This window comes from Oncorhynchus mykiss, chromosome 24, assembly GCF_057628025.1.
Source record: "Oncorhynchus mykiss isolate SJ-2025 chromosome 24, ASM5762802v1, whole genome shotgun sequence".
Lineage (NCBI taxonomy): Eukaryota > Metazoa > Chordata > Actinopteri > Salmoniformes > Salmonidae > Oncorhynchus > Oncorhynchus mykiss.
Window position 1 is genome coordinate 29,467,501 of NC_143045.1, and position 23,471 is coordinate 29,490,971.

General features: G+C 43.9%; 1 protein-coding gene across 3 annotated transcripts in view; it reads left to right on the top strand.

The window, feature by feature from the left end:
• The window catches only part of LOC110503149 (phosphatidylinositol 4,5-bisphosphate 3-kinase catalytic subunit beta isoform), an 88,684-nt gene that overhangs the window by 54,513 nt on the left and 10,700 nt on the right, over nucleotides 1–23,471 (top strand). For 2 of the 3 annotated variants that reach the window (XM_036961154.2, XM_090218836.1), the window contains exons 4-12: nucleotides 377–605; nucleotides 5,913–6,151; nucleotides 14,949–15,131; nucleotides 16,105–16,272; nucleotides 20,194–20,283; nucleotides 22,014–22,265; nucleotides 22,356–22,452; nucleotides 22,603–22,733; nucleotides 22,829–22,879. In XM_036961154.2, the coding sequence (XP_036817049.1) occupies nucleotides 377–605; nucleotides 5,913–6,151; nucleotides 14,949–15,131; nucleotides 16,105–16,272; nucleotides 20,194–20,283; nucleotides 22,014–22,265; nucleotides 22,356–22,452; nucleotides 22,603–22,733; nucleotides 22,829–22,879 (1,440 nt within the window). Of the gene's footprint in view, nucleotides 1–376; nucleotides 606–5,912; nucleotides 6,152–14,948; nucleotides 15,132–16,104; nucleotides 16,273–20,193; nucleotides 20,284–22,013; nucleotides 22,266–22,355; nucleotides 22,453–22,602; nucleotides 22,734–22,828; nucleotides 22,888–23,471 lie in introns of all 3 variants that reach the window. The other variant, XR_016491417.1, reaches the window with a different exon arrangement.

The following is a 23,471-nucleotide window of genomic DNA, read 5'->3' on the forward strand; positions in this document are numbered from 1 at the left end:
CCTGTGACTGCGCAACAGGACATGATTCATGTCCTGATTGGTTTGTGGAAGTATGATTCATGTCCTGATTGGTTTATTCAGGACCTGTGTCATGTTTATATTTCCCTGTCATCATCATATGGTTGTTCATCCATTGGTTGTTAACATTTCAGTCATGCTGATTCGTAGAACTACTGTTGGCTTTAGACTCTGTATTATTGTGACGTGAGTCATGGCTAATAATTGAGGTTCCACTTGTTGTTGTAGATCCTATATTGTAGAGGCTGAGCCTGTCTCTGTGTCACCTGTGATCATGCAGGTAGATTGTCAACTTGTCTTGCCATAGTTTCTGTAATAACTCTGTTATCCCCATCTTCTTCCTCCTCCTTCCTCATAGCTCCTATGGAAGCAGGCCCAGTCATACCCCCTGTTCCCTTCTCTGGGGGAGATGGAGGGCCACATGTTTGAGTGTGTGAACCAGGCAGCGGTGCACGAGGAGCTGGAGGATGAGACCAGGCGCCTCTGTGACGTCAGGCCCTTCTGGCCGATGCTCAAACTGGTCACACGTAACTGTGGCCGCGCCGAACGCCTACTCGACTCCAAGATCGGCGTGCTCATCGGAAAAGGTGACACCTACTCTCTCACTCACACACTCTGACACACAGCTACAGTAGACCCCCATACTGATGTTTGACCCGTGGTTTGAACAGAGTAGTGATGCTCCTAGATAGTGATCACACACACACTCTGACACACAGCTACAGTAGACCCCCACACTGTTGTTTGAACAGAGTAGTGATGCTCCTAGATAGTGATCACACACACACTCTGACACACAGCTACAGTAGACCCCCACACTGTGGTTTGAACAGAGTAGTGATGCTCCTAGATAGTGATCACACACACACTCTGACACACAGCTACAGTAGACCCCCACACTGTGGTTTGAACAGAGTAGTGATGCTCCTAGATAGTGATCACACACACACTCTGACACACAGCTACAGTAGACCCCCACACTGTGGTTTGAACAGAGTAGTGATGCTCCTAGATAGTGATCACACACACACTCTGCAGACACACCACCGGTTAATCTCTGTCTCCAATATATTGATATCTTTTCCTTGGCTGTGGATGTGAGTCGTCTTTTCAGACGTTTTATGTCATCATCCCAATATCAGCTGATGTCAGGCCCGTCGGATGCAAAACAATCCGGTTAGAATAGACAGGCTCCTGATGTCTGTTACATCGTCTGTCACTCAGTATTATCTGTGATGGTGCTAAGGCGCTGTGCTGAGTGGAGGTGGCAAGCCAGACCACCACGGTAATGGTTGGGAAGATAAAGCCCCTGGGTGGAACGGTCAGGCTATTGAGTTGATACACACAAAAATAAATATTATTGCACACATATATATGCATGCACGCTTACACACTGGTGATGTGGTTTTACTCATTACCCACGCTCCCCACGGTTATATCCAGGGCGGACGGGTTTAGGGTCATTAAAGGTCACTAAATATTGGGTGGCGTACGGTTTGTTTCTCTTAATTCAATCTGTAAAAACAATTGTATATCCATCTGCTGTATTGACATTTTATTTTCATTATTTTAGGCTGTCATGAGCCTAAGCTTTAGGGCTGAACTGTACACGTACCGAAGAGCCTACACAGCCAATCACCAAATAATGCTTTAGGAACAGACAGAGATAGTTAACATCAATACAGAGGCTAAATCCTTTCTTCTTCTTGAACTGCACTGTTGGTTTAGGGCTTGTAATTAAGCATTTCACAGTAAAGTCTACACTTGTTGTATTCGGCTCATGTGACAAAGTTTGATTTTGAAAAAGAACATTGTCGAAGTTTAATTCAATAAGACAAAAGCTGCCGAAAGGAGAGTTGAAAATAAAGAGGTGGGAAGGCCAGAAAAGTACAGTTTAGGAAATAGTTGGTAAAGGGGTAAAAGAGGATGATAGCAGTGCGGCTGTGTGATGATTGTGAGGCGCTATACAAATTTGACAGTAACTAGACAGAGAATTCAAATAGGCCTATGGCATGTCAAGGGAACAGTAGCCTACTGTTCAGATGGGTTAAATGGAAACCTGAACCTGGACACTGACTGTAGGATTAAGCATTTCTTGCAGTAAAATGATACACCAAATGTAGGCAACATTTTTACAGGAGTCGAGACATGTGATTTTCTTTCTGCATCTTGAGGGAATGCAATGCTCAGTTAGTACCTCTACAGATAATGTGTCTTCATCATAGAAGCTGATATTTCAACCACATAAAATATGCATCCAAGCCGAACTGAAATCTTATCAGAAACACATTGGGTCGTTTTCACAGCTTTCTTTTTCTTTACAACCAGTCAAATTAATGTTATTTGGATATTTTGCACAGAAAATATTTTTGTTGCTGCGTTATTGTATTTTCTCCCCAAAATGTTTTAAATTTTTATTTCACCTTTATTTAACCAGGTAGGCAAGTTGAGAACAAGTTCTCATTTACAATTGCGACCTGGCCAAGATAAAGCAAAGCAGTTCGACAGATACAACAACACAGAGTTACACATGGAGTAAAACAAACATACAGTCAATAATACAGTATAAACAAGTCTATATACGATGTGAGCAAATGAGGTGAGAAAAGGGAGGTAAAGGCAAAAAAAGGCCATGGTGGCAAAGTAAATACAATATAGCAAGTAAAACACTGGAATGGTAGATTTGCAATGGAAGAAAGTGCAAAGTAGAAATAAAAATAATGGGGTGCAAAGGAGCAAAATAAATAAATAAATGAAATAGTAGGGAAAGAGGTAGTTGTTTGGGCTAAATTATAGGTGGGCTATGTACAGGTGCAGTAATCTGTGAGCTGCTCTGACAGTTGGTGCTTAAAGCTAGTGAGGGAGATAAGTGTTTCCACTTTCAGAGATTTTTGTAGTTCGTTCCAGTCATTGGCAGCAGAGAACTGGAAGGAGAGGCGGCCAAAGAAATAATTGGTTTTGGGGGTGACTAGAGAGATATACCTGCTGGAGCGTGTGTTACAGGTGGGAGATGCTATGGTGACCAGCGAGCTGAGATAAGGGGGGACTTTACCTAGCAGGGTCTTGTAGATGACATGGAGCCAGTGGGTTTGGCGACGAGTATGAAGCGAGGGCCAGCCAACAAGAGCGTACAGGTCGCAATGGTGGGTAGTATATGGGGCTTTGGTGACAAAACGGATTGCACTGTGATAGACTGCATCCAATTTGTTGAGTAGGGTATTGGAGGCTATTTTGTAAATGACATCGCCAAAGTCGAGGATTGGTAGGATGGTCAGTTTTACAAGGGTATGTTTGGCAGCATGAGTGAAGGATGCTTTGTTGCAAAATAGGAAGCCAATTCTAGATTTAACTTTGGATTGGAGATGTTTGATATGGGTCTGGAAGGAGAGTTTACAGTCTAACCAGACACCTAAGTATTTGTAATTGTCCACATATTCTAAGTCAGAGCCGTCCAGAGTAGTGATGTTGGACAGGTGGGTAGGTGCAGGTAGCGATCGGTTGAAGAGCATGCATTTAGTTTTACTTGTATTTAAGAGCAATTGGAGGCCACGGAAGGAGAGTTGTATGGCATTGAAGCTTGCCTGGAGGGTTGTTAACACAGTGTCCAAAGAAGGGCCAGAAGTATACAGAATGGTGTCGTCTGCGTAGAGGTGGATCAGAGACTCACCAGCAGCAAGAGCAACCTCATTGATGTATACAGAGAAGAGAGTCGGTCCAAGAATTGAACCCTGTGGCACCCCCATAGAGACTGCCAGAGGTCCGGACAGCAGACCCTCCGATTTGACACACTGAACTCTATCAGAGAAGTAGTTGGTGAACCAGGCGAGGCATCTTTTGAGAAACCAAGGCTGTCGAGTCTGCCGATGAGGATGTGGTGATTGACAGAGTCGAAAGCCTTGGCCAGATCAATGAATACGGCTGCACAGTAATGTTTCTTATCGATGGCGGTTAAGATATCATTTAGGACCTTGAGCGTGGCTGAGGTGCACCCATGACCAGCTCTGAAACCAGATTGCATAGCAGAGAAGGTATGGTGAGATTCGAAATGGTCGGTAATCTGTTTGTTGACTTGGCTTTCGAATACCTTAGAAAGGCATGGTAGGATAGATATAGGTCTGTAGCAGTTTGGGTCAAGAGTGTCCCCCCCCCCTTTGAAGAGGGGGATGACTGCAGCTGCTTTCCAATCTTTGGGAACAATTTCGGCAGATAATTTTAGAAAGAAAGGGTCCAGATTGTCTAGCCCGGCTGATTTGTAGGGGTCCAGATTTTGCAGCCCATTCAGAACATCAGCTGAACGGATTTGGGAGAAGGAGAAATGGGGAAGGCTTGGGCGAGTTGCTGTGGGGGGTGCAGTGCTGTTGACCGGGGTAGGAGTAGCCAGGTGGAAAGCATGGTCAGTCATAGAAAAATGCTTATTGAAATTCTCAATTATGGTGGATTTATCAGTGGTGACAGTGTTTCCTATCTTCAGTGCAGTGGGCAGCTGGGAGGAGGTGTTCTTATTCTCCATGGACTTTACAGTGTCCCAGAACTTTTTTGAGTTAGTGTTACAGGAAGCAAATTTCAGCTTGAAAAAGCTAGCCTTGGCTTTTCTAACTGCCTGTGTATAATGGTTTCTAGCTTCCCTGAAATGTCTTTGCTCTGCCAATGATGACTTTACCGATGTCAACTAGATAGATAGCATGAATACTTCAATCTATTACATTACTCTGTTGAGCAAGGGTTTATTTAGTCTTCATATAGGGGTTTATTTAGTCTTCATATAGGGGTTTATTTAGTCTTCATATAGGGGTTTATTTAGTCTTCATATAGGGGTTTATTTAGTCTTCATATAGGGGTTTATTTAGTCTTCATATAGGGGTTTATTTAGTCTTCATATAGGGGTTTATTTAGTCTTCATATAGGGGTTTATTTAGTCTTCATATAGTCGGGTGGTTGCGGATGGGTTATTAGCAATTGCGGGTGTGTGTGAACAAACACACACAGTCGTGTTGGCCTGAGGGTGTCTGGGGACATAGATGGTAGGGGTCTATGGAGGTCCCCTAGGCTGCTGGCCAACCAGAGAGGGAATCGGTGATAGTAATTGAAGGAGACTCATCCCATGTTGATATTCTCCCTCTTGGCTTCGCTTTTTTTTGTCAGATGTGATCTGTAAAAGGCTTTTGTCAGTAAGCGGTACTGAAAACAGCCCTCAGGCGCTGGCTAGCCACACACACTGAGGGAGTTCTGGCTAGCCACACACACTGAGGGAGTTCTGGCTAGCCACACACACTGAGGGAGTTCTGGCTAGCCACACACACTGAGAGCCTCTGAGAGCCGAGGGTCATATGAATGTTTAATGGTTTTAAATGTCAACATGTTTTTATCATTCAAAGCATTTGACGGCCCCAAAATACAGAGCTCTGTTCAACTAGTAGATATGATGAATTTAGGATCTAGATTTTATACCCAGTGACAGTTGTATTTCAATGAAAACAGTAGGTTAGAGTTCAACACTGAGATTGGATTGTCATTTGTAATCCCTCATAAACATGAATTGCTACTTGTTACCATGCCAGGTATGTGTCAGTCAGAGGGAGTGCATTAAACATGAATGGTAATGCCTTTTAATGCAGTGCCGTTAGACCCACTCATGTAGAGGTTTTACATGTCATTATGGTGTGTGTGGCCTCTTAGAACCTCTTACCGTGCTTATATAGCTTAATGACTGCTCATAGGTGTTCACAAACGGAACACGATCAATAAAATACATCTTTGGTATAAAATGCTTTGGTATAAAATGCTGTAAAACCTCTTGTGGCCTTGTTATGCACTCCCGATCACCTGCAAAGTCGTTATGCAATGCTTATAAAGCTGTCATGAAGTACTTATGAAGCTTCATGAACCATTCACAGGTCTCCACGAGCTGGACGCTCTGCAGGACCAGGAGGTGAAGGACTTCCGCAGTAAGATGTTCCGTATCAGCGAGGAGAAGATGCAGCGGGTACAGCTGATGACCTGGAGCGAGTGGCTGCAGGCCTGCTTCTCTCCGCAGCTGGAGCCAGGGGGAGGAGCCACACCCGTCACAGACGGTGTCAACGACAAACAGGCCGAGGCCAGCCTCAAAGTCACCATGCACTTCGACCAGTCCCAGGTACCTAACAGTACACATTGGGAGCACAATATTTCCCATCAGAAATACACACACACACACACTCAGAGAGCATCATATGCCCAACAATGGGGTGAATGTCGCTGTCTTCGAGTTGTCACATTTACAATACTACACACCCTCAGCTGTAATCAATCAATCAATCAAATGTATTTATAAATCCTTTTTTACATCAGCAGATGTCACAAAGTGCTATACAGATGTCACAAAGTGCTATACAGTTTTAGGCTATACAGCCCAAAACCCCAAACTGCAAGCAATGCAGATGTAGAAGTACAGTGGCTAGGAAAAACTCTAGAAAGGCAGAAACCTAGAAAGGAACCAGGCTCTGAGGGTTGGCCAGTCCTCGTCTGGCTGTGCCGTGTGGAGATTATAAGAGTACATGACAATTTAAGGCCAGATTGAACATCTTAAAGAAGAAAAATTCATAGGTGACCAGCAGGGTCAAATAATAATCAGCGGTTGTAGAGGGTGCAACAGGTCAGTACCTCAGGAGTAAATGTCAGTTGGCTTCTCATAGCTGAGCATTGAGGTTGAGACAGCAGGTGCGAGAGAGTTGAAAACAGCAGGTCAAGGTAGCACCTCCGGTGAACAGGTCAGGGTTCCCAAGCCGTAGGCAGAACAGTTGAAACTGGAGCAGCAGCACGACCAGGTGCACTAGGGACAGCAGGAGTCATCAGGCCAGGTAGTCCTGAGGCATGATCCTAGGGCTCCGGTCCACTGAGAGGGGGAGAGAGAGAGAATTGGAGCACACTTAAATTCACTCTGGACACCAGATAAGACAAGAAAATTACACCAGATATAACAGACTAACCCTAGTCCCCCGGCACATAGACTATTGCATCATAGATACTGGAGACTGAGACGGGTGGGTCAGGGGACACACCACTAGAGGGATATCAACAGACCACAAACATACTAGGCTGAGTATAGCCCACAAAGATCTCCTCCACTGCACAAGCCCGACGGGGTGCAAAACCGGACAGGAATATCTCATCTGTGACTCAACCCTGTCAAGTGACGCACCCCTCCTAGGGACGGCATGGAAGAGTACTAGTAAGCCAGTGACTCAGCCCCTGTGTTAGGGTCAGAAGCAGAGAATCCCAGTGGAGACGGGGAAGCTGGCCAGTCAGAGACAGCACGAGCAGTTCGTCGCTCCAGTGCCTTGCCTTCACCTTCGCACCCCTGGGCCAGACTACACTCAATCATAGGATCTACTGAAGAGATGTGTCTTCAGTAAGGACTTAAAGGATGAGACCGAGTCTGCGTCTCTCACATGGATAGACAAATCATTCCATAAAAATGTAGCTATATAGGAGACAGCCCTGCTTCCAGCTGTTTGCTTAGAAATTCTAGGGACAATAAGGAGGCCTGCGTCTTGTGCCCGTAACGTAGGTATGTATGGCAGGACCAAATCGGAGAGATTGGTAGGAACAAGCCCATGTAGTGCTTTGTAGGTTAGCAGTAAATCCTTGAAATCAGCCCTTGCCTTAACAGGAAGCCAGTGTAGGGAGGCTAGCACTGGAGTAATATGATCACATTTTGGGGTTCTAGTCCGGATTCTAGCAGCCGTGTTTAACACCAACTGAAGTTTATTTAGTGCTTTATCCGGGGAGCCAGAGAGTAGAGCATTTTGGTCATCTAATCTAGAAATGAAAAAAGCATGGATTAGCTTTTCTGCATAATTTTTGGACAAAAGTTAGATTTTTGTAATGCTACGAAGATGGGGAAAAAAACTGTCCTTGACATATTCTTGATATGTTCTTCAAAAGAGATCAGGGTCCAGAATAAGGCAGAGGTCCTTCGGTTTTATTTGAGACGACTGTACAACCATCAAGATTAATTGTCAGATCCAACAACAGATCTTTGTTTCTTGGGACCTAGAACAAGCATCTCTGTTTTGTCCGAATTTAAAAGTAAAACATTTTCCGCCATCCACTTCCTTATGTCTGAAACACAAGCTTCGAAGGTAGGCAATTTTGGGGCTTCACCATGTTTCAGCGAAATGTACAGCGGTGTTGTACACATAGCAGTGAAAGTTGACATTGTGTATCCAAATGACATCACCAAGAGGTAGCGAAAACAATTGTATTCCTAAAACGGAACCTTGAGGAACGCCCAAAATTTACAGTTCATTTGTCAGAGGACAAACCATCCACCGAGACGAACTGATAGTATCTTTCCTACAGATAAAATCTAAAACAATCAAGAACTTCTCCCTATAGACCAATTAGGGTTTCTAATCTCTCCAAAACAATGTGGTGATCGATGGTGTCAAAAGCAGCACGAAGGTCTAGGAGCATGAAAACAGATGCCATTAAAAGGTAATTTACCACCTTCACGAGTGCGGTCTCAGTGCTATGATGGAGTCTAAAACCAGACTGAAGCATTTTGTATATGTTATTTGCCTTCAGGAAAGCAGTGAGTTGCTGCACAACAGCTTTTTCCCCAAACATTTGTAGAGGAATGGGAGATTTGATATAGACCGATTTTAAAAAATATATATATTTTTATTTTATTTTACATTTTCCGGGTGAAGGTTTAGCTTTTTCATGAGGCTTTATTACTACCACTTTTAGTGAGTTTGGTACAAATTCGGTGGATAGGGAAGCAATTTATTATGTTCAGCATAGGAAGGCCAAGCACAGGAAGTAGCTCTTTCAGTAATTTAGTTGGAATAGGATCCAGTATGCAGCTTGATGGTTTAGAGGACATTACTATTTTCATGAATGTGTCAAGAGATACAGGATTTTTTTTTCTACTTGAGCGTCTCCATTGATCCTAGGTCCTGGCAGTTTTGTGCAGACTCTGGACATCTGAGCTTTGGAGAAATACGCAGATTCAAAGTAGTCTGTAATTTTCTTTCTAATGATCATGATCTTTTCATCGAAGAAGAAGTTCATGAATTTATCACTGCTGAAGTGAAAGCTAACCTCTTGTTGAATGCTAGTTTTTAGTTACCTTTGCAACAGTATGAAAAAATAAATGTTGGATTGTTCTTATTCTCCTCAATTAGGATGATCGAGCAGCAATGAGGGCTCTTTGATGCTGCGTGGTACTGTCTATCCAAAGCTAGTCTGGGGACTTCCAGTTTGGTGTAGCGCCATTTCCGTTCCAATTTTCTGGAAGCTTGCTTCAGGACTTGGATATTTTCTGTATACCAGGGAGCAAATATGTTGTGACAAATGTTTTTGGTTTTTAGGCGTGCGACAGCATCTAGGGTATAACGCAAGGTTAAATTAAGATTATCAGGTTAACTGATTTTTGTACTCCGAGGTCCTTGGGTAGGTGGAGGGAGTCTGGAAGGGCAACTAGGAGCCTTTGGGTTTTCAGAGAATTTATAGCACGACTTTTGATGATCCTTGGTTGGGGTCTGAGCAGATTATTTGTTGCGATTGCAAACGTAATAAAATGGTGGTCCGATAGTCCAGGATTTTGAGGAAAAACATTTAGCACCACAATATTTATTCCATGGGACAAAACTAGATCCAGGGTATGACTGTGGCAATACGTACTTCCAGAGACATGTTGGTCAAACCCCACTGAATCGATGATGGCTCCGAAAGCCTTTTGGAGTGGGTCTGTTAACTTTTCCATGTGAATAAATGTGAGTATCTGCCATGACTACATGGTTCGATAGGAATTCAGGGAACTTGGTGAGGAACTCTGTATACGGCCCAGGAGGCCTGTTAACAGTAGCTTTAAAAAGGATAAGTAGACTGCATAGATTTCATGACTAGAAGCTCAAAGATGAATATGCAGGCATTTTTGGGGGGGCTAAATTGAAATTTGCTGTCAAATGCTGTCAAGTGAGGGATCTAACATTAAGTTACCCTATTTTGAGATATAACCATCTCTTTCAATAATGACAGGAATGGAGGTCTTTATTCCAGTAAGATTGCTAAGGTGAACACCGCCATGTTTTGTTTTGCTCAACCTAGATCGAGGCACAGACACGGTCTCAATGGGGATAGCTGAGCTGACTACACTGACTGTGCTAGTGGCAGACTCTACTAAGCTGGTAGGCTGGCTATCTCATTGTGGCGCTAGAGGAGTTAGAGCCCTGTCTATGTTCATAGATAAGATGAGAGCACCCCTCCAGCTAGGATGGAGTCCGTCACTCCTCAGCAGGCCAAGCTTGGTCCTGTTTGTGGGTGAGTCCCAGAAAGCGGGCCAATTATCTACATATTTATCTTTTGGGAGGGGCAGAAAACCGTTTTCAACCAGCAATTGAGTTGTGAAACTGCTGTAGAGCTCATCACTCCCCCTAACTGGGAGGGGACCAGAGACAATTACTCGATGCCGACACATCTTTCTAGCTGATTTACACTCTGAGGCTTTGTTGCACTTGGTGACCTCTGACTGTTTCATCCTAACATCATTGTTGCCGACGTGGATAACACTATCCCTATACTCTCTACCCTCGTTTTAGCCCTAGCCTGCACCATCTTCAGATTAGCATTTACGTCGGTAGCCCTGCCCCCTGGTAAACAGTGTGATCGCTGTATGATTTGTTTTAAGTCTAATACTGCGGGTAATGGAGTTGCCAATGACTGGGGTTTTCAATTTGACAGAGCTAATGGTGGGATGCTTTGGCGGCTCAGACACCACGATGGGTGGAGGAGAGACCTGAGGAAGCTCGGCCTCCGACTCATTGCTTAATGTGCAGAACCGGTTGAAAGTTTCTGTCGGCTGAATGAGTGTCACCGGTTGAGCATGCCGACAGCATTTCTTTCCAGAAGTGTTGAAAATTGCCCGGCTTGTGAGGACTGTGCAGGGGGATTTATACTACTATCTGTACTTACTGGTGGCACAGACGCTGTTTCATACTTTCCTACACTTAAATTGCCTTTGCCTAACGATTACATCTGAAGCTGTGCTTGCCACATGGCTTATAAGGTGATAGTTCTCCTGTATATTATGAGTATAGCGACTGCAATTAGATGGCATAGTGTTAATGTTACTACTTACAGTGGCTTGCAAAAGTATTCACCCCCTTGGCATTTTTCCTATTTTGTTGCCTTACAACCTGGAATTTGTGGGTTGTATCATTTGATTTACACAACATGCCTACCACTTTGAAAATGCAAAATATTTTTTATTGTGAAATAAAAACAGAACTTGAGCGTGCAATTACAGCTGCAAGTCTCTGGGGGTATGTCTCTATAAGCTTGGCACATCTAGCCACTGGGATTTTTGCCCATTCTTCAAGGCAAAACTGCTCCAGCTCCTTCAAGTCGGATGGGTTCCGCTGGTGTACTGCAATCTTTTAGTCATACCACAGATTCTCAATTGGATTGAGGTCTGGGCTTTGACTAGGACATTCCAAGACATTTTAATTGTTCTCCTTAAACCACTCGAGTGTTGCTTTAGCAGCATGCTTAGGGTCATTGTCCTGCTGGAAGGTGAACCTCCGTCCCAGTCTTAAATCTCTGGAAGACTGAAACAGATTTCCCTCAAGAATTTCCCTGTATTTAGCACCATCCATCATTCCTTCAATTTTGACCAGTTTCCCAGTCCCCTGATGAAAAACATCCCCACAGCATGATGCTGCCACCCATGCTTTACTGTGGTGTTCTCTGGGTGATGCGAGGTGTTTGGTTGTGCGAGACATAGCGTTTTCCTTGATGGTCAAAAAGCTACATTTTAGTCTCATCTTACCAGAGTACCTTCTTCCATATGTTTGGGGAGTCTCCCACATGCCTTTAGGCGAACATCAAACGTGTTTGCTTATTTTTTTTCTTTTAAGCAATGGCTTTTTTTCTGGCCACTCTTCCGTAAAGCCCAGCTCTGTGGAGTGTACGGCTTAAAGTTGTCCTATGGAAAGATACTCCAATCTCCTCTGTGGAGCTTTGCAGCTCCTTCAGGGTTATCTTTGGTCTCTTTGTTGCCTCTGATTACTGCCCTCCTTGCCTCGTCCATGAGTTTTGGTGGGCGGCCCTCTCTTGGCAGGTTTGTTGTGGTGCCATATTCTTTCTATTTTTTAAAATAATTGATTTAATGGTGCTCCGTGGGATGTTCAAAGTTTGATATTTATTTTAACCCAACCCGGATCTGTACTTCTCCACAACTTTATCCCTGACCTGTTTGGAGAGCTCCTTGGTCTTCATAGTGCCGCTTGCTTGGTGGTACAACAAAATAGGAAAAACAGCAAGGGGGTGAATAAGTTGAGCGAGGAAAAAAAGACATTGGTAAATGTATTAAAAGTAAAAACTGAGTTTGGCATGTAGCAACAAACAGCACAGAGACGAGTCCAGAAGTTGACCACTGACTGACATCAATCAGTTGTCACATTTACAATACTACACACCCTCAGCTGTCATCAATCAGTAGTCACATTTACAATACTACACACCCTCAGCTGTCATCAATCAGTAGACACATTTACAATGCTACACACCCTCAGCTGTCATCACATTTACAATACTACACACCCTCAGCTGTCATCACATTTACAAAACTACACACCCTCAGCTGTCATCACATTTACAAAACTACACACCCTCAGCTGTCATCACATTTACAATACTACACACCCTCAGCTGTCATCACATTTACAATACTACACACCCTCAGCTGTCATCACATTTACAATACTACACACCCTCAGCTGTCATCACATTTACAATACTACACACCCTCAGCTGTCATCACATTTACAAAACTACACACCCTCAGCTGTCATCACATTTACAATACTACACACCCTCAGCTGTCATCACATTTACAATACTACACACCCTCAGCTGCCATCACATTTACAATACTACACACCCTCAGCTGTCATCAATCAGTAGTCATCATATACAGACAACAGTATACAGACACGGAGTATACAAAACATTAAGAACCCCTGCTTTTTCCATGACAAACTAACCAGGTGAAAGCTATGATCCCTTATTGATGTCACTTGTTAAATCCACTTCAGTCAGTGTAGATGAAGGGGATGAGAAGGTGTTTAAAGCCTGGAGACAATTGAGACTTGAATTGTGGATGTGTGCCATTGAGAGTGAATGAGCAAGACAAAATATTTAAATGCCTTTGAACGGAGTATGGTGGTAGGTGCCAGGAGCACCGGTTTGTGTCAAGGACTGCAATGCTACTGGGGTTTTCACGTTCAACAGTTTCCCCAGGTGTATCAAGAATGGTTCACCACCCAAAGGACATCCAGACAACTTGACACAATTGTGGGAAGCATTGGAGTCAACATGGGCAGCATCGCTGTGGAACACATTCGAAATCTTGTAGAGTCCATGCCCCGACAAATTGAGGCTTTTCTGAGGGCTGAGGTGGGGGGGGGTGCAACTCAACATTAGGTGTTCCTAGTGTTTGGTATACTCAGTAGGCTACAGGCTAGTAAACAAACTCTCTCACATACAGATATTCTCTCCTCTTTTATCTCGTCTGTTGGCTGGCCCCTAATGGGACCGGGTCATGTGACAGTTGGCTGGCCCCTAATGGGACCGGGTCATGTGACAGTTGGCTGGCTCCTAATAGCACCTGGTCATATGACTGAGCCAGACTGGCAGAGTGACGGCACTAAATGGGTCACCACCACCATCAGTCACAGTTCCATCCTCACCGAGACACTGAAGCCCCTAACACACTCATATATGCACGTGCGCACATAAACACACACACACATGCGCCTGACCAAAGGGCCTCTCCACTGATTGAAAACATGGAAAAAGAGGACATTTGAGGATGCAGACTCTGTATTGCTCGCTTGCCCTCCCTCCCTCTCTCTCTCTCTCAAACACACCCCTCACTATCAACTTCACTACAAACTACTGTGTGTTCTATCTGAAATAAGTGTGTGTAGATTCGGTGGCATTTACTCAATAAATCACTGGTAGTTATACATATGGAGTGTGCGACTTTGTTTTTATGGATTCGGTGGTATGTCAACAAATGAGCTCAGATCACCACCACGCTAGGGCCACCACCACGCTAGGGCCACCACCACGCTAGGGCCACCACCATGCTAGGGTCATAGCCCACTGCACACTACATGGCCCAAACCCTTACCGTCTGTGTTCTGTCCAGGTGGATGGTGGCAGGAAGTCAGTGTGTTATTTAGGAGTCCACATTAGTCACAGGAAGTGGACCTTTTTATTGTCTAGAGTCTTGTTAACTCCATTGGTTGGTTGCCCTGGTTTTCAGTTGACTGAACAAACCCTTATTTTACTACTTGTAAACATGATATTTACTTGGACATTACATTGTGAAACAGCACTCATACACTTGAAGCTACAAGGTGCTATAGTTACCATTTTATTTAAGGCAATTACCTGAAAGTACCCATAGTCACCATAGTCCTAATGTATTGGCTGTAATGACAGTGTGAAATCATTTGAATAATTATTACCGCTCTATTTGGAACTTGACCACTCTGGGTGGTGTCACCATGGTGATGTGTAGTATGTGGTTGTCATAGCATTGTGAGTGGGTGAAGGCTGTGCCCTCATGACCAGGTTTGGCGCCAGGCTGCAAGGCAGGTTGGGTAGGGGTGTGTGAGTTTCTCTGTCTGAATGCTCTGTAAGCCTTCGGTGTCTGTAAACCTTGCTGGGATTGTGTGTTAAACCTTGTCACACACTGCAGGATAATCTATATCCCTTTACCCCCCCCCCCCCCTTCCCCGTCTTTCTCTCTGTTATTTTACTGTCCCCCCCTTGTCCTCTCACCTCACTATCATGAGATTTCACTTCTATATAGAACATTTGAAGTACACCACACCATGTCTCTGTGTGTTAATGAGGATAATGTCCTCTCCCTCCAGGACACAGCCAGTCTGAAGGTGTGGCCCAGCACCAGTCCCAGTGAGCTGATGGAACAGGCGTTGAGGAAATGGCTGACGACCCACGGCCCCGAGGAGGAGGGACGCCAGGCCGAGCAGTACGTTCTGAGGGTCAGCGATAAGCTGGAGTTCCTCTGTGGAGACCACCCCCTGATACAGTACAAGGTGACCCTTCACTCTTAGGCTCAACCTAATGATGCCCTATGACCCCTTCACCTTTAACCCCCAAACCCTCTGTAGAGTGCTTTCTTACATCAAACTGCTCCTTTTCTCATTCTCTTACCCTCTACATGTGCTGTGCTGACCTCAACTCTCCTCTGACAGTGACCTTGTTTATCTCAACCATTCCTTAATCATTAATGTCATAAGTAGTATACAGTCTTCGACCGTAACGGTAAATGTTCCAAGGTCAGAGCGTGTAGGGAGTGGGTTTAGGAATGTCTCGTTGACCATAAATGAGACGCAGTGATCCAGAAACAGTCATCTGACTGCTGTCCTAATAACGCCTCATTAATAACACTGTCTTCCTGGAACACATTACTGTTACTCACAGACCTGGTATGTGTGCATGACTGAATCCATCTGTGTATGAGTGTGTGTCCGTGTTTCCGTGTGTGATGAAGACGACTGTGACCATTACACCCTGCAGAAAAGGGTCCTATTTGTGAGTCCTATTTGTGACCCAGTGTTTAGATCCAGGAATCATGTATGTACATTAGATATGGGTTACCTTCCATCTGTGTGTCTGATTTCCTCTCTTTGACCTCTCATCCCTCCTCAGTTTGTGTATTCTCCCTCTTCTGTCATCTCTCCAGAACATTTAGACTTGTCTGTCTGTCTCTGTCTGTCTGCCCACCATTCACATTTGTAAGGGACGGCAGGTAGCCTAGTGGTTAAGAGCGTAACCGAAAGGTCGCTGGTTAGAATTTAAATTTCATTACGTGAAAAATCTGTCTGTGCCCTTGAGCACAAGGCACTCAACCCTAATTGCGCCTGTAAGTCGCTCTAGATAAGAGCATCTGCTACATTACAAAAAAAAAACATTTAAAAGAAATTCAGTTTGGATGTGTGTGCACCAAAGACTGCATACAGAATAGTACTTTCTGTGTGTTAACACGTCTTCTCCTTTCTGTCCCAGTACATCAAAGCCTGTCTCCAGGCTAAGGAGTGTCCCCACCTGACCCTGGTCCAGGTCAGCACAGTCCAGGCCATGTTCGAGAAGGAGATCTCGGCCATCGGAGCTGTGGTCAACCGCAAGAGCTCCAACCCCCCCTTACCCCTGCCCCCCAAGAGGAGGGGGCCCTCGGTCAGTCAAACTGTGTGTGTGTGTAGTAGGTGCATGTTTGTGAGCATTTTCTCCAGGCTTTGCTAGCCGCTCTTAGCAGGTGCACTCTGACGTCATTCTGACGTTCCGTCTGGTTCTAAAGGCCAGGTGCAGTTTAATTGCTCATTAGAGCTTAATTGCCATGGTACCATGACGACTGTTCCACAGTGACAGGTGACATTGGACAGTAAATTACACATCTGTCAGTCAATGCTTCAAATGTCAATCGTTACAACTAAATGTCAACATCAACAAGACTATCTGATCTGAAAAGAAGAGAGACTGTGGTCAGACAGTGATGTCTTGTGGTAGTTGGGCCATTGACAGAAGGAGAAGTGAGTAGGACTTGAAGCACAACAGGCCTGTATACCCAGCAGCTCTCCAGGATGGTAAGAGCTTTGTTCGAGGTTGTGAGGAGAGGTTGAGAGTAGAGGTCGACCGCTTATGATTTTTCAATACCGATACCGATTATTGGAGGACCAAAAAAGCCGATACCGATTAATCGGCCATTTTTTTTTTTTTTTTGTAATAATGACAATTACAACAGTACTGAATGAACACTTATTTTAACTTAATATAATACATCAATAAAATCAATTTAGCCTCAAGTAAATAATGAAACATGTTCAATTTGGTTTAAATAATGCAAAAACAAAGTGTTAGAGAAGAAAGTAAAAGTGCAATATGTGCTATGTAAGAAAGCTAACGTTTCAGTTCCTTGCTCAGAATATGAGAACATATGAAAGCTGGTGGTTCCTTTTAACATGAGTCTTCAATATTCCCAGGTAAGAAGTTTTAGGTTGTAGTTATTATAGGAATTATAGGACTATTTCTCTCTATACCATTTGTATATATACCATTTCATATACCTTTGACTATTGGATGTTCTTATAGGCACTTTAGTATTGCCAGTGTAACAGTATAGCTTCCGTCCCTCACCTCGCTCCTCCCTGGGCTCGAACCAGCAACACAACAACAGCCACCATTGAAGCAGCGTTACCCATGCAGAGCAAGGGAACAACTACTAGAAGGCTCAGAGCGAGTGACGTTTGAAACACTATTACCGCGCGCTAACTAGCTAGCCATTTCACTTCGGTTACACCAGCCTCATCTCGGGAGTTGATAGGCTTGAAGTCATAAACAGCACAATGCTTGATGCACAACGAGGAGCTGCTGGCAAAATGCACAAAAGTGCTGTTTGAATGAATGTTTACGCGCCTGCTTCTGCCTACCACCGCTCAGTCAGATACTTAGATACTTGTATGCTTGTATGCTCAGTCAGATTATATGCAACACAGGACACGCTAGATAATATCTAGTAATATCATCAACCATGTGTAGTTAACTAGTGATTATGATAGTTTTTTATAATATAAGTTTAATGCTAGCTAGCAACTTACCTTGGCTTACTGCATTCGCGTAACAGGCAGTCTCCTTGTGGAGTGCAACAAGAGAGAGGCAGGTCGTTATTGCGTTGGACTAGTTAACTGTAAGGTTGCAAGAATAGATCCCCCGAGCTGACACGGTAAAAATCTGTCGTCCTGCCCCTGAACAAGGCAGTTAACCCACTGTTCCTAGGCCATCATTGAAAATAAGAATTTGTTCTTAACTGACTTGCCTAGTTAAATAAAGGTATAACAAAAAAGAGAATCTGCAAATCGGCCCCCAAAAATACCGATTTCCGATTGTTAAGAAAACTAGAAATCGGCCCTAATTCATCGGACCATTCCGATTAATCGGTCGACCTCTAGTTGAGAGGATAGACTGTTCTTGTGGTGGTGTACTCTAGTCAGACGTTACAAAAATATACATGTACTCTTCTGTCGCATAAGCACTCACCTAAATACACACACTGATACACAGTACATGCGCTTAGATTCAAAAACACTCTTGTTCACAAACACACTTACAAAAATAATACTTTTGTTTACACACACATATATACAGTGCCTTGCGAAAGTATTCGGCCCCCTTGAACTTTGCGACCTTTTGCCACATTTCAGGCTTCAAACATAAAGATATAAAACTGTATTTTTTGTGAAGAATCAACAACAAGTAGGACACAATCATGAAGTGGAACAACATTTATTGGATATTTCAAACTTTTTTTAACAAATCAAAAACTGAAAAATTGGGCGTGCAAAATTATTCAGCCCCTTTACTTTCAGTGCAGCAAACTCTCTCCAGAAGTTCAGTGAGGATCTCTGAATGATCCAATGTTGACCTAAATGACTAATGATGATAAATACAATCCACCTGTGTGTAATCAAGTCTCTGTATAAATGCACCTGCACTGTGATAGTCTCCGTTAAAAGCGCAGAGAGCATCATGAAGAACAAGGAACACACCAGGCAGGTCCGAGATACTGTTGTGAAGAAGTTTAAAGCCGGATTTGGATACAAAAAGATTTCCCAAGCTTTAAACATCCCAAGGAGCACTGTGCAAGCGATAATATTGAAATGGAAGGAGTATCAGACCACTGCAAATCTACCAAGACCTGGCCGTCCCTCTAAACTTTCAGCTCATACAAGGAGAAGACTGATCAGAGATGCAGCCAAGAGGCCCATGATCACTCTAGATGAACTGCAGAGATCTACAGCTGAGGTGGGAGACTCTGTCCATAGGACAACAATCAGTCGTATATTGCACAAATCTGGCCTTTATGGAAGAGTGGCAAGAAGAAAGCTATTTCTTAAAGATATCCATAAAAAGTGTCGTTTAAAGTTTGCCACAAGCCACCTGGGAGACACACCAAACATGTGGAAGAAGGTGCTCTGGTCAGATGAAACCAAAATTGAACTTTTTGGCAACAATGCAAAACGTTATGTTTGGCGTAAAAGCAACACCCTGAACACACCATCCCCACTGTCAAACATGGTGGTGGCAGCATCATGGTTTGGGCCTGCTTTTCTTCAGCAGGGACAGGGAAGATGGTTAAAATTGATGGGAAGATGGGATGGAGCCAAATACAGGACCATTCTGGAAGAAAACCTGATGGAGTCTGCAAAAGACCTGAGACTGGGACGGAGATTTGTCTTCCAGCAAGACAATGATCCAAAACATAAAGCCAAATCTACAATGGAATGGTTCAAAAATAAACATATCCAGGTGTTAGAATTGCCAAGTCAAAGTCCAGACCTGAATCCAATCGAGAATCTGTGGAAACAACTGAAAACTGCTGTTCACAAATGTTCTCCATCCAACCTCACTGAGTTCGAGCTGTTTTGCAAGGAGGAATGGGAAAAAAATTCAGTCTCTCGATGTGCAAAACTGATAGACATACCCCAAGCGACTTACAGCTGTAATCGCAGCAAAAGGTGGCGCTACAAAGTATTAACTTAAGGGGGCTGAATAATTTTGCACGCCCAATTTTTCAGTTTTTGATTTGTTAAAAAAGTTTGAAATATCCAATAAATGTCGTTCCACTTCATGATTGTGTCCCACTTGTTGTTGATTCTTCACAAAAAAATACAGTTTTATATCTTTATGTTTGAAGCCTGAAATGTGGCAAAAGGTCGCAAAGTTCAAGGGGGCCGAATACTTTCGCAAGGCACTGTATACACACACATACACATCCAACACAGGAAGTCAAGTCTGCTGTTTATTCATGTTTGTGGTCTGTAGTTGAGGGCCAGTCATGTGTTAGTGTTTTTCCTGCTGTGCTGACCTTGGCAAGTCTACTCTGCTTGACAACAGTGTGACTCACCCTTCAGTGTATGTGTGTTGAATATTCCTACAGTAAAGTAAACTGTTTTCCTTGCTTACTCATGAAAATATTTATCTCCTCTTCCCTCTGTTTTTCTCCTTCTCTCTCTCCTCTTCCTGTTGTTTCTCTCCTTCTCTCACTCCTCTTCCCTCTGTTACTCTTATCCCTTTCCTCTGTTACTCTGCTTCTCTCTCTAGCAAGTGAATACGTGTGTATGGGAGGTGTCTACCCATTTTAAGATCGTCCTAATCAAAGGCAGCAAGGTGAACGCTGAGGAGACGGCCAAGGTAACCACTGATGATGATTACTTGATAGTAAACCTGGAATTGATGTTGCATTTTTACTGTTTGCTCTGGGATGTACAGTTAAAATCGGAAGTTTACATACACCTTAGCCAAATACATTTAAACTCAGTTTTTCACAATTCCTGACATTTAATCCTAGCAAAAGTCCCCTGTTTTAGGTCCGTTAGGATCACCACTTTATTTTAAGAATGTGAAATGTCAGAATAATAGTAGAGATTTATTTCAGCTTTTATTTATTTAATCACATTCCCAGTGGGTCCGAAGTTTACATGCACTCAATTAGCATTTGATAGCGTTGCCTTTAAATTGTTTAATTTGGGTCAAACATTTCCATAAGCTTCCCACAATAAGTTGGGTGAATTTTGGCCCATTCCTCCTGACAGAGCTGGTGTAACTGAGTCAGGTTTGTAGGCCTCCTTGCTCACATACACTTGTTCAGTTCTGCCCACAAATGTTCTATAGGATGGAGGTCAGGGGTTTGTGATGGAAACTCCAATACCTTGACTTTGTTGTCCTTCAGCCATTTTGCCACAACTTTGGAAGTATGCTTGGGGTCATTGTCCATTTGGAAGACCCATTTACGACCAAGCTTTAACTTCCTGACTGATGTTTTGAGATGTTGCTTCAATATATCCACATAATTTTCCGTCCTCATGACGCCATCTATTTTGTGAAGTGCACCATTCCCTCCTGCAGCAAAGCACCCTCACAACATGATGCTGCCACCCCCGTGCTTCACGGTTGGGATGGTGTTCTTCGGCTTGCAAGACTCCCCCTTTTTCCTCCAAACATAACAATGGTCATTTGTATGATTTTGTACAAAAAGTCGATCTTTGTCCCCATGTGCAGTTGCAACCCATAGTCTGGCTTTTTTTATGGCGGTTTTGGAGCAGTGGCTTCTTCCTTGCTGAGCCGCCTTTCAGGTTCTGTCGATATAGAACTTGTTTTACTGTGGATATAGATAATTTTGTACCTGTTTCCTCCAGCATCTTCACAAAGTCCTTTGCTGTTGTTCTGGGATTGATTTGCACTTTTCGCACCAAAGTACATTGATCTCTAGGAGACAGAACGTGTCTCCTTCCTGAGCGGTATGACGACTGCGTGGTCCCATGGTGTTTATACTTTCGTACTCTTGTTTGTACAGATGAACGTGTTACCTTTGGAAATTGCTCCCAAGGATGAACCAGACTTGTGGAGGTCTACAATCTTTTTTGAGGTCTTGGCTGATTTATTTTGATTTTCCCATGATGCCAAGCAAAGAGGCACTGAGTTTGAAGGTAGACCTTGAAATACATCCACAGGTACACCTCCAATTGACTCAAATGATGTCAATGGCCTATCAGAAGCTTCTAAAGCCATGACATCATTTTCTGGAATTTTCCAAGCTGTTTAAAGGCATAGTCAACTTAGTGTATGTAAACTTCTGACCCACTGGAATTGTGATACAGTGAATTATATGTGAAATAATCTGTGAACAATTGTTGGAAAAATGACTTGTCATGCACAAAGTAGATGTCCTAACTGACTTACCAAAACTATAGTTTGTTAACAATAATTTTGTGGAGTGGTTGAAAAACAAGTTTTAATGACTCCAACCTAAGTGTATGTAAACTTCCAACTTCAACTGTATTTATAACCCATGGACAGTAGATCCCTGTTAGCGCTCACTATGATGCTATGTTATGGTGAAGTAAACCCCTCTATCTCTTCAGATCCAGGTACGTGCAGGCTTGTTCCATGGCACAGAGCTGCTGTGTAAGCCAGCGGTGAGCAGCGAGAGCAGCGGACGCTCTGAACACGTGTGGAACCGCACGCTAGAGTTCGACATTACCGTGAGCGACCTGCCGCGCATGGCCCGCCTCTGCTTCGCCGTCTACGCCGTCATGGACAAGGTCAAGAAGCAGAAGTCCACCAAGAACGCCCACATCAACAAGTACCAGACCATCCGCAAGTCTGGCAAAGTGGTATGACCCACACACACACAGCACAGGCATGCGCGCACACATACAGATATTCATCTGTCCCCTCTCTCTCTCTTCTGTCTCTCTCTGCAGCACTACCCTGTAGCCTGGGTGAACACCATGGTGTTTGACTATAAAGGACAGCTGAAGACTGGAGATATCATCCTTCACAGCTGGTCTTCCTTTCCTGGTGAGCGCACACACACACCTCCATGCACTTTACAAACACTTTAATTAAAACACGCTCACACCTACACATACACACACTTCTGAAACTCACCTACATACTTATACACTAAATGTTAGTGGCATGTTTGAGTGATTTTTCTGTCTCCCCCAGATGAACTTGAAGAGATGCTGAACCCCATAGGAACCATCCAGACCAACCCTTACACTGAGAACACTACAGCACTCCACATCCACCTCCCTGACTACAACCCTCACACCATCCTATTCCCCCCCTTCGACAAGGTGAGGACACGCACACCCTGACGTATTCAAACATGGTTATCATTGTGAAGTATTTTGACCACTGACATGGATGTGTGTGTGGTCTACCTCTGCAGATTCTGGAGAAAGCTGCAGAGATCGCCGGGTCAAGCGACTGCTTGCCCATGGTACTGTCGTGAGTTCCAACAACTCAAACACTTACACACACAAGTGCTCCCTTTACTCCAGAGCAGCAGGCGCCAGGCATGTTGCAAGCATTTCTAGGACAGAAAGCAGACACCAAATGTGTTAGAGGGGAGGATATTGCTATGACTGGTTTCCAGGGCAACCCAGTCAGTCCTGATCCAGGATGGTGTTGGCAGGCTGGTGCACTGTCACAATAGTGTCTCTCGGAGGAATCTGAGGCTAAGATCAGCCCTCCTGTTCCACACACACACACACACACACAGTCTTGTACAGCTAACCTTGTGGGGGGACACAATTCAGTCCCATTCAAAATCATAGTATTCCTTACCTGTACTCTTACCTTAACCCTAACCTAAAAATCTAACCTTAACCTTTTAACGTAATTCTAACCCTAACACAAATTCTAACCTTAACCCTAAACCCCCTAGAAATAGCATTTGACCTTGTGGGAACCAACAAAATCACCCATCCTAAAGCCCCTGTGGAACAGGACACACAGTTATGTAACACCGTGTGAAGCAGAGGGCTTGCCAAAACATGTCCCTTGCAAGGAGGTGTGTGTGTGTGGTAGAG